The sequence below is a fragment of the Sapajus apella genome, unplaced genomic scaffold (genome assembly GCF_009761245.1).
Source record: "Sapajus apella isolate SASKATOON/1434 unplaced genomic scaffold, GSC_monkey_1.0 scaffold31, whole genome shotgun sequence".
NCBI classification, from domain to species: domain Eukaryota; kingdom Metazoa; phylum Chordata; class Mammalia; order Primates; family Cebidae; genus Sapajus; species Sapajus apella.
The window spans coordinates 23,957,592-23,974,760 of record NW_022436971.1 but is presented as its reverse complement, the minus strand read 5'-3'; the positions used below and the strand labels follow the sequence as shown (position 1 = coordinate 23,974,760).

At 47.0% G+C, this 17,169-nt stretch overlaps 1 protein-coding gene across 1 annotated transcript in view; it reads left to right on the top strand.

The window, feature by feature from the left end:
• SNTG2 (syntrophin gamma 2) overlaps positions 1-17,169 on the top strand; it is a 339,371-nt gene that overhangs the window by 221,520 nt on the left and 100,682 nt on the right. Inside the window, exon 9 of the mRNA XM_032294284.1 lies at positions 2,266-2,393. Within this exon, the coding sequence (XP_032150175.1) occupies positions 2,266-2,393 (128 nt within the window). The remainder of the gene's footprint in view (positions 1-2,265; positions 2,394-17,169) is intronic.

The window sequence follows — 17,169 nt, the reverse complement described above, 5'->3', positions numbered from 1 at the left end:
AAGCAATGTTAGGATGATAACCCAAAGCCAACCTCTGGCTGTGTGAGTTTTCGTTCTGCTTTCTGACACATCTGTAGATGTTGATGCCACCTCTTCTGTGTGATGCCTGACCCTCCCCAGTGTCCATTCCCCCATCCCACCTGCACTGGGTAAGAGGCCCTTCGTCTAAAATATTAGGGCAGGGATGCAAAGATGATTTGAGGTGGAGGAGAATGAGGAAGGGGCTTATATGTTAGCAAAGATGAAAAATAAATCAGCACCTTTATTGAGTGGTGTGCAGAGAGTCTTACGGAAACCTCATCCACATGGAAGCAAAGCCTACGAGTCCCAGGGATCTCCACTGAAGCCCTGGGGGGCAGCTCCCAACCAACCACTGACAGTTCAGCTGCACAGAATGCTTAGGGACACTATTTTTGGTAGGTAAAGCTGACCTCAGAGGAGACTTGAGGTGGACAGGATTTGCTCTCTAAGTTGTGGATTAACCAATGTATGATGAATGCTGTTATATGAAGTCTCAAAGAACATCCTAATACATCGTGGACATTCAGCAGCTTAATACTCATGAACAAGCAAGGAGGAAACACACTCACACCACCCTTGAGCATCCGAAAGCCCAGGTCTGTTTTCTCATGGCATCACTGCTTACAGAAAATCCTGCAGACAATTGCTAAGATTTCAGGTGTGACCGTCCCTGGATGGTAGGGTCCACAGAGCCTCGGGCTCAGGCTTGGTGTTTCCAGTAGCCACTGAAGCAAATTGAAACAGCAGAAATGTCTCATGAGTGTGGGGCCTGCGTGTGAGTGTGGGTGACCCCTGTGAGTGTGGGGCACACCTGTGAGTGTGGGTGACCCCTGTGAGTGTGGGGCACGCCTGTGAGGCACATCCATGCTGGTGGCTGGGGTGGTAGCACCTGGCTCATTCATAGCGAGCCGGGCTCTGAGGTCAAGATGGCTTAGGCAGCTCAGGCTCCCCTTTGAGAATGTGGAATGGGATCCGGGTGTGTCCAGTGGCCCGGCACCACCTTCTGACCCTTTCATTGTTGGACGCTCGTGGGGCTTCTGCGTGGTGCTGGGGTGGTTGTGTGGCTCCTTCCCCTTTTCAGACCAGCTTCCTCTTGAGAGCTGCAGACCCGCTGAGGCCTCCCCACTTTTCCATCTGGACCTGGCTCCGACCACAGACAGAGGGTCATTGCCACCCGTAATAAGGCAGACCCATGACCTGGACACCAATGGTATGTTAGCAGCCATTCTGTCATGTGTCTCTCGACCGAAACTGGCTGACAGGACATTTCAGGTTGGTTCTGGTACTATGTCTTTCTCTTGGTCTCTGTGCACTGAGCCCAGTGCTGTGCCTGCAACTTTCACTCCAGATTTAGGCCTCTCCTCTCCTTCTCCTTCCCTTCAGCTTCCTCTCTGATGCAATAGGCAGTTAGAAAATAAACAATCCTGTGTGATCTGCACATGAACTCCAGAACCTAAAGTAGAATTAAAAAAAAAAAAAAGTGACACATATACACTGTGGAATACTATGCAGCCATAAAAAAGGATGAGTTCATGTCCTTTGCAGAGACATGGATGAAGCTGGAAACCACCATTCTCAGCAAACTAACACAGGAACAGAAAACCAAATACCACATGTTCTCACTCATATGTGGGAGTCGAACAATGAGAACACATGGACACAGAGAGGGGAATATCACACACTGGGGCTTGTCAGGGGGTGAGGGGCTAGGGGAGGGATAGCATTAGGAGAAATACCTAATGTAGATGATGGATTGATGGATGCTGCAAACTGCCATGGTACATGTATACCTATGTAACAAACCTGCACGTTCCGCACATGTATCCCAGAACTTAAAAGTATAATAGTAATAAAAAAAAAGAAACAGGTTTTGGGTAATTGCATAAATTAAATATAAAGTAGGATATAGATATAAAAAATAAATAGCTCTTCATTCCTTTCAGGCTGCTTAATTCTTTGGCATAAATTTATCAGAAGAATGTCATGCACGTGTACTCATTTTTAACTACATCTAAAGCTGAATTAATAATAAAAACCTTTAACTTTAAAAAAAAAAGAAAATGGAGAAGATTTCTTAAATCCAGGTAGAAGAGCACTTCCTTCTTCTGAACCTTTGAGAAACGATCTCACTTGCTTTTTATTGGCTGAAATGTGTTGGAGCTGAGCTCGGCATTCCAGGTGCTTGCAGACGCCTCTCCCTGCACGCAGCCTCTGTGACGCTTCATTCTCCTTTCTTCTGCACAGGCCCCGTCGTCACCCTCCTCGCCCATAGCTAAGGACCCAAGGTATGAGAAGCGCTGGCTGGACGCTTTGTCCGTGCCTCTGTCCATGGCTCGCATCTCAAGGTACAAAGCCGGAACGGAAAAATTCAGGTGTGTGACTGTTGTTTGCGTCGGGAAAATGTGATGAACCTGGGCACTTTTGCCAGCTCCCACAGGCCATTGACCACTTCAGAGACTTGACTGTGATGTTAGCAGGTGCGCCCGCTGTCTCTGGTCGAATCAGCATTTGGAAAAAACCAGTTAAACATCAAAAGAAAATGAGAAGTCAGCTATCAGAACAGTGAATTTATCACTAGGAATAGTTCTATCTAGGGCAAGGTGGCATAGCTACTTCTCATGAAACAGCCATTAGAAAAAGAAATTCTATTTTTAGTTTTAAATGCTGACAGAATTAGACTGGATATAAAGACTGCCTTATTGTCCAAGTCTCAGATGATTCTAGAAATGACATTTAAGCTCCACGGCCCTCTTTTTCTTCAGTAATAAAATGAGAGGGTTTGACCAGCACCTGTGTTAAATAAATGTGAACTAGTTTGTGAGCTTGGTTAATTAAATAATTTCAAAGATGTAACTTTTCAAAGATAAAAAGATTAATGTTTCCATAGCTTTTTGAGTAGAAAAACGTATGCTTGGCTAATTGTGCTATTTAATCACTGTGGAAAGTCCCAGAAGTAATGAGTTGGTGAATTTTCTTTTTTCATTCTTAAGACAGATGTGTAGAAGTAGCAAACCTTCTGTCAGCAAAGGAAATGCTTTTAAAAAAATTGAGCACTATACTTCTTAAAGTGTGTGTGATCTGTATGAATGTGTGTGGCTATAGTGTGTGGTGAGCAGACAGTACAACCTGAAATTCCCCTTACTGGTCCTTAAATGGTAGGAAAGTCTAGCAAACACTGCTTTTCATGAAGGGCCATACTTAAGATTTTCTATGTTAGTTGGTATTAGCTGTACAGCCTCTCACAAAGGATGTCCATGCCTGGAGAAGAATGTTTATGATCCTGTCGCAGGAACAGGGACAGTAAGCTGATGTTCAGATTTGTGCCCATCTTTGGTAAAGAGAGACAAACTTAGTAAAAGATATGTGTCTTCCTAGAAGAGTGAAAAGACAGGTAGAGAGATACATGAGGGTGGATAGAAGGAGCGATGATAGGTAAAGTAGATGGATGGATGGATGGATGGATGGATGGATGGATGGATGGATAGATAGATTATGTTTTGGTCAGGGACAGGCCACATATACCATGATGGTCCTATTAGATTGTAACGGAGCTGAAAAATTCCTGTTGCCTGGTGATGTCAGCCATCATGACCTCACAGTGGAAGGTGTGACTCATGTGTTTGGGGTGAGGCTGACATAAACAAAACTACTGCACTGCCAGTCAGATAAAAGGATACAGTAGAGTTCTGGAGCTTGACGTTCACTCACTGCTCACTCATGGATTCACCCAGAACAACTTCCAGTCCTGAAGGCTCTATTCATGGTGAGTGGCCTGCCCAGGTGTGTCATGTTTTAACTTTTATACCATATGTTTACTTTCACTTCTCTATGTTTAGATGTGCTTAGATACACAGATACAGTTGTGTTATAGTTGTGTAAGTATTCAGCACAGTCACATGTTGTGCAAGTTTGTAGCCTCAGAGCAAGAGGCTACACCATGTGCCTAGGCGTGCGGTAGCCTGTATCATCTAGGTTTCTGTGAGTGCACCCCGCAATGTAAACACAATGACAAAATCGCCTAATGACACATCTCTCAGAATGTATCCCATCATTAAATGATGTATCACGTGGATATATAGATGAATTATTGGAGTGATAGAGGGGCTGAAATATAGATAGATTACAGAGATATACATAGATGGATAGGTAAATAGCCATTTGTAAAATATAGCAAAATGTTTTAATAGTTGGTACGTCACTGTGAATTCCTTTTAGAATGTATCCATGTGGCTTTCTTGCAGCGTGTTTCTTTGATCTGGGATTAGTTAATCTGGGAACCAAGTAGAGATCTGGGCATGTATCTGTCTTGACAAAGAAGGAAAAACTGCACGATATGACTTTTGCCTATTAATGTATTTGAATTAAATGGGTTTTTATAGAAATAGAACCACTGGATTTCATCAAACACTTTCTAGCCCATCTGCCATTGAATGTGATGAAGACTGGCCTTTCTAGCTTTGGTGTAAGGATGAATTCAGGTCATAAGATGAAATGCCTCCACTCTGAGGACAGGACACAATCTCTAGTTATATTCGTCCATTGTCATACTGTTATGAAGACATACCTGAGACTGGGTGATTTATAAAGAAAAAGAGGTTTAGTGGACTCACAGTTCCACGTGACTGGGGAGGCCTCACAATCATTGCAGAAGGCAAAGGAGGAGCAAAGGCACATCTTACGTGGCAGCAGGGAAGAGCAGGTCAGGGGAACTGCCCTTTATAAAACCATCAGATCTCGTGAGACTTACTCGGTATCACCAGAACAGCATGTGGGAAAAACCCGCCCCACGACTCAGTTATCTCCCACCAGGGCCCTCCCATGGCATGTGGGGATTATGGGAGCTACAATTCAAGATGAGATTTGGGTGGGGACACAGCCAAACTATATCACTAGTGATTCTTAACTAAATACAGACTTGTCCAACCACTTTAGCAGCTTGAGAACATATAGAAACACGTGTTATTCTTGGTTACAAAATATTCTGACCCACTAAGCTGCTCATACCGCAATCATGGGGATAAATACACGACATCCAGGAGAAAGAAATGGAACCCGAGAAGTCAGCTGCCTGCGTGAGCCTCAGATTCTTTTTCTGTTATAAAAGCTATCATACACTGATCTGGTTTGGATCTCTGTCCCCACCCAAACCTCAGGTAGAAATGTCTTCCCCAGTGTTGGAGGTGAGGTCTGGTAGGAGGTGATTAGATCATGGAATGGATTCTCATGAATGGGTTAGCAAAATTCCCTGCTGCTGTGCTTCTGCGAGTGAGTGGGTTCTCCTGGATCTGGTCATTTAAACCTGTGTGGCAGTTCTCCACGCTCTCTCTTGCTTCTGCTTTTACCATGTAAGCTGTCTCGCCCACCCTCTGCCTTCCATCATGATTGGAAGTTTCCTGAGGCTTCCTTAGATGCAGAAGCCGCCATGCTTCCTGTGTAGCCGGCAGAACGGTGAACTGGTTAAGCTTCTTTTCTTTATAATTACCCAGTCTCAGGTACTTCTTTGTAGCAGTATAAGAACATACCAATACACACTGTAACAGCAACCCGAAAGGTTTATAATTTTTCATAAGACAAGAATATGTTGTTTTATAAAGGCAAATATATCTTACTAGCTTTGCTGACTTTTTTAATGATTTTAAGCCAGACTTAGTATGGGCAGGAAAGGTCAAATCATAAGCATAAGGGCTCAAGCTATGAATTTTATAAAACCTGTTTGTTCTGAAACATAATTGTGTTAAAGTCCCATTTAGAGGCTGAGATGCTCTTCTTAGTTTTGTCTTACCTGTAAGCTCCCCAGGTCACATTTTAAAATAGATGAGAACAGACTTGAGTGTGTTGATGGATGGGTAGAATTCTAAAATTCTTGTCTATCTTCTCCTGAGGGTTCCTTAGTCTGGGGAGGGTAGGGAACAAGTTTAGAAATTGTCAGTTCCAACTCAAACAGGTTTTGGAATCTTAAAGCAAAAGCTGTAAGCTGTAGCCCAGGAAGAATCTTCAGATATCCTATAATGGAAACATAAATAGGATGAAGAGTTTGGAAGCCAGCATCCTGTGTGTCACCTCTGACTCTGTCCTTGTCCAGGTGTGGGACCTCAATTTATAACCAGCACCTTCTAGGTTCCTTCTAAAAATGGATAGATAATTATATATATAACTAAAGTTCCATGTTATGTTTTAATACATGTTTACATTTTGGAATAATTAAATCAAACTAATTAGCATATCAGTCACATCACATCTTTAGCATTTTTGTAGTGAGAATATTTAAAATCTCTTTTAGCAATTTTGAAATATGCAATACAGTACATACTCTATTACATCATTGATCAATCCTCAGAAACTGCGACTTGGAGTGAAATGATGTATAAAGAAACCAATATTCCCATAGGCTGATAGCTATAAATAAGAGTTAGGTTCCTCCAGTATACTTTTGGTCACAAAACATCACCAAACTTCTAAATAATGACCAAAACACTTCAAATATTAAACATTGAAATAAATGTGAGCTATGCATACATTTAATAAAGATTAATTTTAAAAACAAGTAAGATTCTTAGTTGCCCAGTTATTCTGTTCAGGGTTGGGGAAGACAAGTCTGTGCTGCAAGCTCAGGGCTCAAGGTGGGCACCAGACCTGGGAAGGATGCCATCTCCATGCAGGACGGCTCACACACACCCACGTCACTCAGCCTGGGACCATGTGGACACAGCAGTTAAGCTTCTCTGCACATCTTCGTGGGGAGGAAACCAGAATGGTTAAAAAAAAACCCATGCAGACACACAGCAAACATACAAAACTCACAAAAACACTATTGTTTCTTTCTCACCTGTGCTTTTGGATCATAGTCAAGAAATTATTAACCAAATCAAAGTCATAAAGCTTTTCCTCTATATTTTCTTTTAGTAGTTGCATAGTTTCAGGTTTTACATTTAAGTCCTTAATCCATTTTGAGTTTATTTTTGTACATGATGTGAGATAAGGGTCTAGTTTCATTCTTCCACATGTGGATATTCAATTCTCTGAACACCATATCTGGAAGAGACTGTCATTTCCCATAATATATTATTGGCACTTCTATTGAAATCAATTGACCTTAGATCTATGGGTTTATTTCTGGCTTTGTATTCTATTCCATTGGTCAGTATATCTGTGTTTATGCTTGTACCTTGCTGTTTTGATTATTATAGCTTTGTAATATCTTTTGAAATCACGTAGTGTGATGTCTGCATCTTTGCTTTTTATGTTCAAGATAGGTTGGCTATTCATAATCTTTTATGGTTCCATATACATTTTAGGATTGTATTTTCTTTTCCTGTGAAAAATATCGTTAGGATTTGATAGATACTTCATTGAATTTGTATATCATTTTAAGTAGTATGGTATCTTAACAACATTAACTCTTCCAATCCATGAATGCAGGGTATCTTTCCATTTTTTGTGTGTCATCTACAATTTCCTTTATCAATGGTGTTATTTTTCATTGTACACGTCTTTCATCTCTTTCATTAAATTTGCCCCTAGGTATTTTATATTTTTATGCTATTGTAAATGGGATTGTTTTCTTAATTAATTTCTCTTTTGTATAGTTCATTGTTAGTGTACAAAATACTACTGATTTCTGAATGTTGTTTCATATCCTGCAAATTTTCTAAACCCCTTTATTAGGTCTAACAGGTGTTTTTTTTTTTTCTGAGTCTTTAGCGTTTTCTATATATAAGCCTATGTCATCAGCAAACAGAGACAATTTCGCTTCTTTTTTTCTCCTATTTGGATACCTTTTATTTCTTTTTCCTAATTGTTCTTGCTAGCACTTTTAGTACTGTGTTGAATAGAAGTGGTGAGAGTGTGCATCTTTATCTTGTCACTCTCTGCCCTCAAGTCAGCAGCAGGTAACAGGTAACCCCATCAGCCTCTGATCTATGACTTCCTTCATTCTGACCACTAGACCCAGATGTAAAGGGCCATGTGTTCAGGCTGCACCCCTGCATAAAGCTCCCTAACTCAAGGTTAGCTGAGTTGAGAAGGTGATTGCATTTGCAGAATCCCTTCACAGAAAGAGTTCTGTGGTGAATTTTCCGGAGTTGGTTCATCCTGAGAGCACAGCACTCAATGCTCTGAGCTTGTGTGTCCCACACACAGGGGCTCCCTGCCTGGGCTTCCAGGGAGACGGCGTCCTGGCGTCTGTGGTGACTCAGTAAAGGGGCTTGCTGTGGTATTTGGACTGTGTTAGGTGGTTCTAGGAAGGGCCAGGAGATCAGCACGTGGGCCGCACTGATGCTGGCAGAGCGTGGGCTGCATGGGGAGCATCTGGCTTAATTGCCATCCAGGAGCAGGACACAGGAGATGGTGGGAGCCAGGCCAGGCTTGTGGGGGCAGCGGCCCCTCCCTCAGCCCAGCAGCCTGCCAGGGACCCGTGGTGGCTTTGCGGCTGGACAGCATCGCGTGTGTCCCCTGCTCCTGGCCGTCTTGTTCCCTCGTGTCTCTGGAGAGCCCCGGTCTGAGGTTGATGACGAGTGGGTCTCTGTGTTTTTCAGAGGAACTTCACAGCCCTGCTGGCCACTAGCGGGTGACAGGGCTGCTGTTTTCTTTCTCAATACACCATCTTTACATTTTCTGAAAACTTTATTATCATGATAGAAGGTTAGAGCGTTCATGTTGACGGAAAGAGAATAATCCCATTCTACTTACATCTTTACAAATGCCCAGCTCTGTGGCACGTGTCCTACTCTGCAATAAGACCTGGATGTCTCTAAGTCTTCTCAGTAGCCAGTGCTGCCTTCAGCACCCGGCATTCCTGGTGGGGGTGTCTTCTGTGGTGCCCAGCCCTGGACCGCCCCCTCCACGGGCACATAGGTGAATCAGGGTGTCCTGTGAGGCTCCCGTGGACCCCCTGCTGAGTGGTTGAATGACTGTTTACTGTAGCTTTCCTGAGTTTGCTCTGATAGAGAACAAGGCTGCTGATTGATGGATGTACGGACACCCTCCGCATCCAACAGATGTGCGGAGCAGCTCTGAGTCGCCTTCTCTGGGTGGAACTGCATCTGTGCTTTCTTTCCTGGGAACTCAGAGTCGCTCTTGAGAAATCATTGATCAGCTCTGTTCATTCTACATCTGAGTCATTCTCCGGCTCACTTCTCCAGGCTCCGTTACTCTTTCTCTGGGTGAGGGGTCCCCACCACACTGTGCGATGCTGCTTCTGAGATTCCCTGGGTGTTCCTCTGTCTCTCTGTCTGTCTCTGTCTCTCTGTGTTTCTGTCTCTGCCTCTCTCTGTCTCTGTCCCTCTTTCTCTGTCTCTGTCTCTGTCCCTCTGTCTCTGTTTTTGTCTCTGTCTCTGTCTCTATCTCTGTGTCTGTCTCTGTCTCTGCCTATCTCTGTCTCTGTCTTTCTGTCTCTTTTTCTCCATCTGTAGCCCCTCAGTCGAGTATCTTTTCTTTTCATCTCTGAGGATTATTCATTTTTCTCATTTTAACTGTAAGGGATTAGTGCCCTGTCTAGGAAAAGATACTGCAAAGTCTCTGCTTTTGGACATCAAGATCTTTACTTTGTACCTGAGCGAGATAAATTCATAACAAGTTGTCCGCTTTAAACATTAATTTTTCTTTCCTTTGTGTGTGGAGACGTAATAGGCTCTCAAAGTTTGTGATGAAAATGAACAGGAAAGGATTTTTAAGCTGAGGTGCTGAAAGTATGGAGGAGCTGAATGGTTGGAGGTGCTGGATGACTGGAGGTGCTGGATGGCTGGAGGTGCTGGATGGCTGGAGGTGCTGGATGGCTGGAGGAGCTGGATGGCTGGAGGTGCTGGATGGCTGGAGGAGCTGGATGGCTGGAGCAGCTGGATGGCTGGAGGAGCTGGATGGCTGGAGGAGCTGGATGGCTGGAGGAGCTGGATGGCTGGAGGAGCTGGATGGCTGGAGGAGCTGGATTGCTGTAGATGAACACAGCGCAGTGATGGAGGGCATTTCCCTGGCCTGCCTGCTGCCCAGGTGCTGATCCTGCGTCTCTGCCAACTGCGTCTGATTCCTCAGTGCATCCTGGGATCCCTGCGCTCCCAGCCCCACACCCACAGCTGTGGCCAGAGTCATTTTACCATGACCCTCTCACTGGATTTCCTGGCACCCTCACCATTACAACTAAACATGAACCCAAAGTCAGTGAATTTTCCTGCTGCTGTAAAGGAAGAACTATCAGTGACATCATTCGCATTCGGCCAAACTAATCTCCAGGCAGGGAGGAGCCAGGAGTGTCTGGTGGAAAGAGTGGATGGAGAAGTTTCTAGAGGCACGAGACCTCCAGGGTGTACTTGGCCTTGGCTTGCCAACCTGGCTCTGAAGGCCTCGTTTCAGTCAGTGTGGGCTGCCATGGCACAGTTCCACAGATGGATAGCCTCCCACAGCACGCAGGCATCCCTCAAGCCCTGGAGGCCGCAGGCCCAAGGCCAGGTGGTTAGTCTGGCTAGGGCCTGTCCTGAATTGCAGACAGCACCTTCTCTCTGTGTCTCCATGTGGAGGAAGGCGTGAGGGTCTCCAGGGCCTCCGCTCTTTTAAGGGCACAGACCACATCAGGCTCCACCCTCAGGACCTCCTCACCTCTCAAAGGCGCCACCTCTCAGCACCACCACCTCAGGGACCAGCATTTCAATATTGGAAGTTTTGGGAGCCACATTCAATGCACTGGGATTTTGACCCCAGACGTGGGGATGAGAGTTGCTAGGGAAACCCCACTTTTAGGAATTAGGCCAAACTTTTCAATTACTATTGAAGTCATACTCTTCAAAAACTGGGTTTAGTTTCATTTTTTCTTCTATCTGTGCCTCTGCCTGGGGCACAATCCTGGGCATGCCACCTGACCCTTGGCCCTTGACCCTTGACCTGGCCTCCCAGGCTCCTCATCCCCCTCTCCCTCCTCTGCTGCATGGCCGCCCCTCTGTTACCAGCTCTGTGCTAACCCCAGAGACCAAATCTCCCCAGGCTCTGCCTCCCGGGCCCCTCACCCCAGTGTTCCAGGGCCTCTCTGATGCTGGCGCCCAGCGTGGGAGGAAGAGGTATAGATGGGACCCTCAGCAATATCTGCAGAACGCACTCCACGTTCCCTGCACCTCATACTCAGCCTTATCTGGGAAAGCAAAACATTCTCCTGGCTGAGTAGTTCCTGGTGTAGAGAATTTGTGTTTACCTGGACCGGGCCCAGTCTCCAAGTCTTGGCTGCGGTGTTCCGAGTCAGTGGCTCACCTGCTCTATGGCTCGTTTCAGATGCGGCATTTCTGTCCCAGGAGGAAGAAAGGAAGCCGTGATCACTCAGGTCATGAGAGTAGGTACGTTTCTGGAGCTCACAGAACCCCTCTAGCAGGTGCAGTTGTGTTTAATACCTAAACACACAGGAAAAACGCAGCGTTCTGTAGGAACATGTTGAGCTGTATGAGCAGTGGCCACACCTGTGGCTTTCATGTATAGAAGAGGCTCTTCATTAGTTAAGAACTGAGGCTGTGAATCAGAGACTGAGTTCTTTATAAAGCTCATGTGTCTGTGTGTGTGTGTGTGTGTGTGTGTCCCTGCCTTCACCATTTCCGGCTGTGTGAATCACCCTGGGAAAATGGGTTAATCCACATAAGCCTCAATTTCCTCATCACTAACATGATAACCACAGGACTTTCTTTACAGGATGATCGTGAGGGTTAAAACCAGTGCAGCTTAAAAAGTAATTTACTTCTAGGTCCTTGAGGAATCATTTGACCCAGCAATCCCATTACTGGGTATATATCCAAAGGATTATAAATCGTTCTATTATAAGGACACGTGCACACGGATGTTCATTGCAGCACTGTTTACAATAGCAAAGATCTGGAACCAACCCAAATGCCCATCGATGATAGACTGGACAGGGAAAATGTGGCACATATACCCCATGGAATATTATGCAGCCATCAAAAATGATGAGTTTGTATCCTTTGTAGGGACATGGATGAACCTGGAAAGCATCATTCTCAGCAAACTGACACAAGAGCAAATGATCAAACACCACATGTTCTCACTCATAGATGGTGTTGAACAATGGGAACACATGGGCACAGGGAGGGGAGCACTACACACTGGGGTCTGTTGCGGGGAAATAGGAGAGGGACAGCGGGGGGTAGGGAGTTGGGGAGAGATAGCATGGGAAGAAATGCCAGATATAGGTGATGGGGAGGAAGGCAGCAAATCACACTGCCACGTGTGTACCTATGCAACAATCTTGCATGTTCTTCACATGTACCTCAAAACCTAAAATGCAATAAAATAAATTAGAAAAAAGAAAAATTAATTTACACAGTGTTTATTCCATTTATGAATAAATGCCAGCTAGTTCTTTTATCCTGGTTATAAATGCAACTGTTAGTAATCTATATGTTGTCCTTCCTCATTTCTCCCAAAAGAATTAAGTATTTGACTTCAAAGATGTAGGAGCATGAAAAGAATCAGGATGCTTTTGTGAAAAGGACCTAAGAATTCTTTGCCCATCATGACCTGGTGCAAAATTAGCAGCAGAAAAGCAGAGACAGGAGGAGCTGGGCATGGGATTGCTTGTCCTGTGTGTGGTTCTCTCTCGAGAGTTGGTTTTTACTGCTTTTGTGCTTCCATAAAGTCCCCGCGGTTAGCAGGAACCACGGCCGGGCGGCTCTCTCCACCGGTGCTTCTGTCACTCAGTCCTGTGATCTCCCAGCGTGGGGCGAGGCTCCACTCACGTCTGCACTTTAGAGCCCGTGGGAGATCCTCGTGGTCATGGACTGTGAACTACCCATGTTCACATGTGTGCTTGGAATGTGAGCTTGACATTTAAAAATATGGCCGTCTTCAGATCAGCAAACGTGGATTGCAAGGCCTGCTCTGGCCCTGTTCTGTCCGGTCCCCGCTGCAGGTCCCCTGCTTGCAGGAGCACCTCCCTCTCACCCAGGCCCCATTCAGCACAGCTGTCCAGCCCCTGGGAGACCCGGCAGGTGCACTCCCGCGGTCCATGCCTGCACACCAGGGCTCTCGCCCCTGTGGGGGACCTGCTCCAGGCTTCCTTTTAGCAACAAATCTCCACATTTTCCCATGTTACCTAGAAATCACTGCTGTGTCCTGGCCCCGAGACACCTGGTTTTAGGAAGCTGTGGCCTCAGGGTCAGGAGACACAAGGGACAGGAGCTGACTCTGGTGTCAGGTTTGAGGGCGCGACTGTGGCTTCTGCTGCTCGGCAAATTGTCAGGTATGCAGCCTCCACCATGTTCCATGTGATATTCCAGATAGTTTTCGCTCTTGATTCATTCAGGCTACCAGGATACAGGCGTCCTCTTCTAATGTTGAGGTTTTATTCTTTGAAATGGAAAAAGGAAGTGAAGATCAGTGAGGAAGTGCAGACGTGCTGTTGTGGAGTGACGACCTGCCACTATATCACGCTCAGCCTGGAGGACAGACAGCGCGAGCAGCCAGGGTCAGAGGGACGTGCCCTGAAAACTCGGATGTCTGGGGGCCAGGACTCACGAGCGGTTTACAGAGAAGAAGAGGCCGATGAGAAGCTGAGAAGATTCGGGGACAGTTCTGTGAGTGATGCCTTCTCCTGGATGAAAAGTGAAGTCCTGGCATGATCACAGGTCACCCCCTGTCCTGCCTGTCTCTGGGGCGCCCTGCCTTCACCTGGATGAAAAGTGAAGTCTCATTATGATCACAGTTGTAATCACAGGTCACCCTCTGTCCTGCCTGTCTCTGGGGCCCCCTGCCTTCACCTGGATGAAAAGTGAAGTCTCATTATGATCACAGTTGTAATCCTCTGTCCTGCCTGTTGCTGGGGGTGGCCCACCTGGGTGGTTGAGGCCATTTAGCTGGGCTTGTTTGATCTTGGATAACTGAGACGCCGCCCTGAGCCCCCGGATGCTGCCTGTTCTTCCCGAGAGTAAATGCAGATAACGATTCCACCTTGCAGGCAGTGCAGAGCCTGGGTCCATGGATCCCGCCTTATGGATGGCACAGTGCCCCAGTCGACAGCGTGGGGACCAGAGGCTCCCATGCTTAGGACCAGTCCTCACACTCAGCCATTCGGCCCAGCCAGTGGCACAAGCCCCCACTACCGTCCTGTACCCTGGGCAGTTGAAATGACAGTGCCTCTTCCATGGGATCACTGTGAGGGTGAGACAGACCCGAAACGAATTACTCAGGATAGAGCCCGACACAAAGCCCGCTGGTAATAAGCGATGGCCTGTAGGCCTCTGTTGTCACAGCTATTGCTGCCACTACCGTGTGTGAACAGCTTGTACAATCAGGTGACATGCCGGGCAGCGTAGGTGTGAAAAGCAGCAAGCGCTGAAGTGCCATACCCCACCCATGCTGGCAGGTGGTCCCTGGGAGAGGAGAATGAGAAGCAGCAGGAGCGGGGAGAAGAAGGAGCATGAAGGGGAGGAGAACGGATGTGAGTGGGGAGGAGAAGGAGCAGGAGGGGGGAGGAGAAGGAGCAGGAGCGGGGAGGAGAAGGAGCATGAAGGGGAGGAGAAGGAGCATGAAGGGGAGGAGAACGGGTGTGAGTGGGGAGGAGGGGCAGGAGTGGGCGCTGAATGCACACACCCCAGCCATGGAGCCTCTCCCTTTACCTCCATTGTTCCCTTCTCACAGCGCAGTAGCATGAGCCCCTCGAATGCCCGTTGTCAGATGAGGGAAACACACAGCCAGTGTGGCGCGGAGTGGGGTGGAGTCAGTCCTCCCAGCGGGTGGCAGGCAGAGGGTAGTGAAGAGACCACCTTCCCGTGAGGAACCCAGGTGCTGGAATCCTGCTGGGTGCTCTCAAGCATTTGCTCACAGCGCAAACACTCATGCGTGCCTACTGTGTGCCAGGCTGTCAGTGCTGGCGGTAGTGGAAAGACCAAAGCACAGGACGCCGGCTCTGCTGAGGCCTGCAGCAAGCAGGCAGGCTGTGATGGCCCCACGGGAGGGTGCATGTAGGTGCACAGCGTCCCCTTCCACAGGGAGGCTTCAGGGAGTCCCTGGACACCGCGCTCCAGCGCCCCACTCGCTGGCCTCGGCATGCCCTGCATGGGGCCTCCTACGTCTCCTGCTTCTGCAGCGCTGCTCGGGGAAGTCGGGGGCTCAGAAAACCCAACCCCTATCCTCACGGAGCAATGGGAAGTAACAGAAGGGCGAGGAGGTGCTGTTTGAGACACCACAGGCGAGAAATTCTCTGTCTTTTTTGGATCTGTTGAACTTTTCTTTGTCTCAAGTGAATACTTTATTTGTGCTGTGAATTTCTGGTAACAATGACTCTGTTTTCAAGACATGGTGTCACCCAGGCTGGAGTGCAGTGGCATGATCTCCACTCACTGCAACCTCCACCTCCCGGGTCCAAGGGATTCTCCTGCCTCAGCCTCCCGAGTAGCTGGGATTACAGGCATGCACCACCACTCCCAACTAAGTTTGTATTTTTAGTAGAGATGGGGTTTCACCATGTTGACCAGGCTGGTCTCGAGCTCCTGACCTCAGGTGATCCACCCTCCTTGACTTCCAAAAGTGCTGGGGTTACAGGCATGAGCCACTGTGCCTGGCCCACAATGACTTTTTAATAAACAAATTAGTATATCGTTCCTGAACTTAAATTAGCCCTCTTTATTAATATCTAATATGGAATATTTAGAAATGCCACTGCATGACAGAGAAGTAGAAAGAAAATATCTTTCTAAATTGTACTAAACATAATATACAGAGACAGTTTTGAAATCAAACATGTGAATGAAATTTCAAGATTTTTCAAATTCTGAAACATACACGTTTTCTCTTTTTGTCTTGTGAGTGCTCAGGTTTTCAGTCATGAGCTCAAATAAACACCCACGTACACAATCCTTATTTTCCAAAGCATGAAGGCTTAAAGTCAAGTAAAGAAAACAGTCATGTGTGCAATGCACACCTTTCCTCGCTGTTCCCGCAGGTTCAGAGGGCGGTGGTGGCCAGAGCCAACAGGGCCGGACAGGGTGTGCTTCTTACGGGGCCACCAGCAATAATTTATGGATGAAAGCGTGCTGCGTTAAATTTTGTAAGGTCTAATGAATGTATTCTTTAAAAACTATACAGCTTGTTAAGAGGATGACTTACACATTTTGACTTCCCTTTCTCCGTCATTGAAGCTTTCACGAGCAATTAAGAATTCTGTTTTTAGGGTCAAATGTTATAGTTACTGAATCCCACAGTGCAAGTGAGGCAGGGATTTGAAGAGTGGTCATGGGCAGCAGACGTCGCAGGGGTCTCACTTCGGGGCTTTGATCATAACTGATAATGCTGTGTGATTGGTTTCTGCTGAAGCAGATGCTTTGATGAAGGGTGAAATCTGTTTAGGTGTGTTTTGTGACGGGAAGATTCCCAGAGGTGTGGGCGGGATTCGGAGGCCTTTCTGGATGTGGACAGGAAGAGCACAGCGAAGGCAGGCAGCGTGGCCAGACACCATGAGAGCTGTGTTGTGGGGCCTTTCCCAGCAGGAGCCGCAGGGTGCAGGGTAGAGGCTGGCACTGAGCCAGCAGTCAAGGGCTCAGGAGGAAAGGGCAGAGCAGACTGGCCGTCCTCCGCGGGGGGTGCAGGCCCCAGCACTGAGTGTCAGTTCCTTAATGTCCTCGTACATTACCACGTGTGCTCTGAACTTTATTGGAATACATGTATTTCTCTTAGCCAAAAACTGTGAATTGATTCACTTCCTAGAGTATGAAACTCTATTTTCAGTTTTCTTTTTGGAATTCAAAACTTCTCTAAAGTACACAAGGAAACGCTGGGAGGAGGGTAGACTTATCCAAAGTGTCAGTGTGGGCGGTGCTTGACTTCCCTGTGGACGGTGAGTGTCTGGGAGCTGGCTTGGATTCTTCTTGAGGAACCCCAGGGTGCCAGGCACTCTGCTGTTGCTTGGTGTAGCTTTGCTTACAGCAGCTTCCAACAGTCTCATGCATGGCCCTCAAAGAGCATGTCAGCTCCTGAGCAGCAGATGCTCTGCCAAGTTTAGCTCTGCCAATGACCTTGGCCACATGAACACCATTCTAAAAAGCCTGAGCGGCCACCGGGTAGAGAGGCCAGATTCCATGTGTGTGGGGGGGGGTGGAGAGGCCAGGTTCCATGCGTGGGAGGCGGGTGGAGAGGCCAGGTTCCATGAGTGTGGTAGATAGAGAGCCCAGG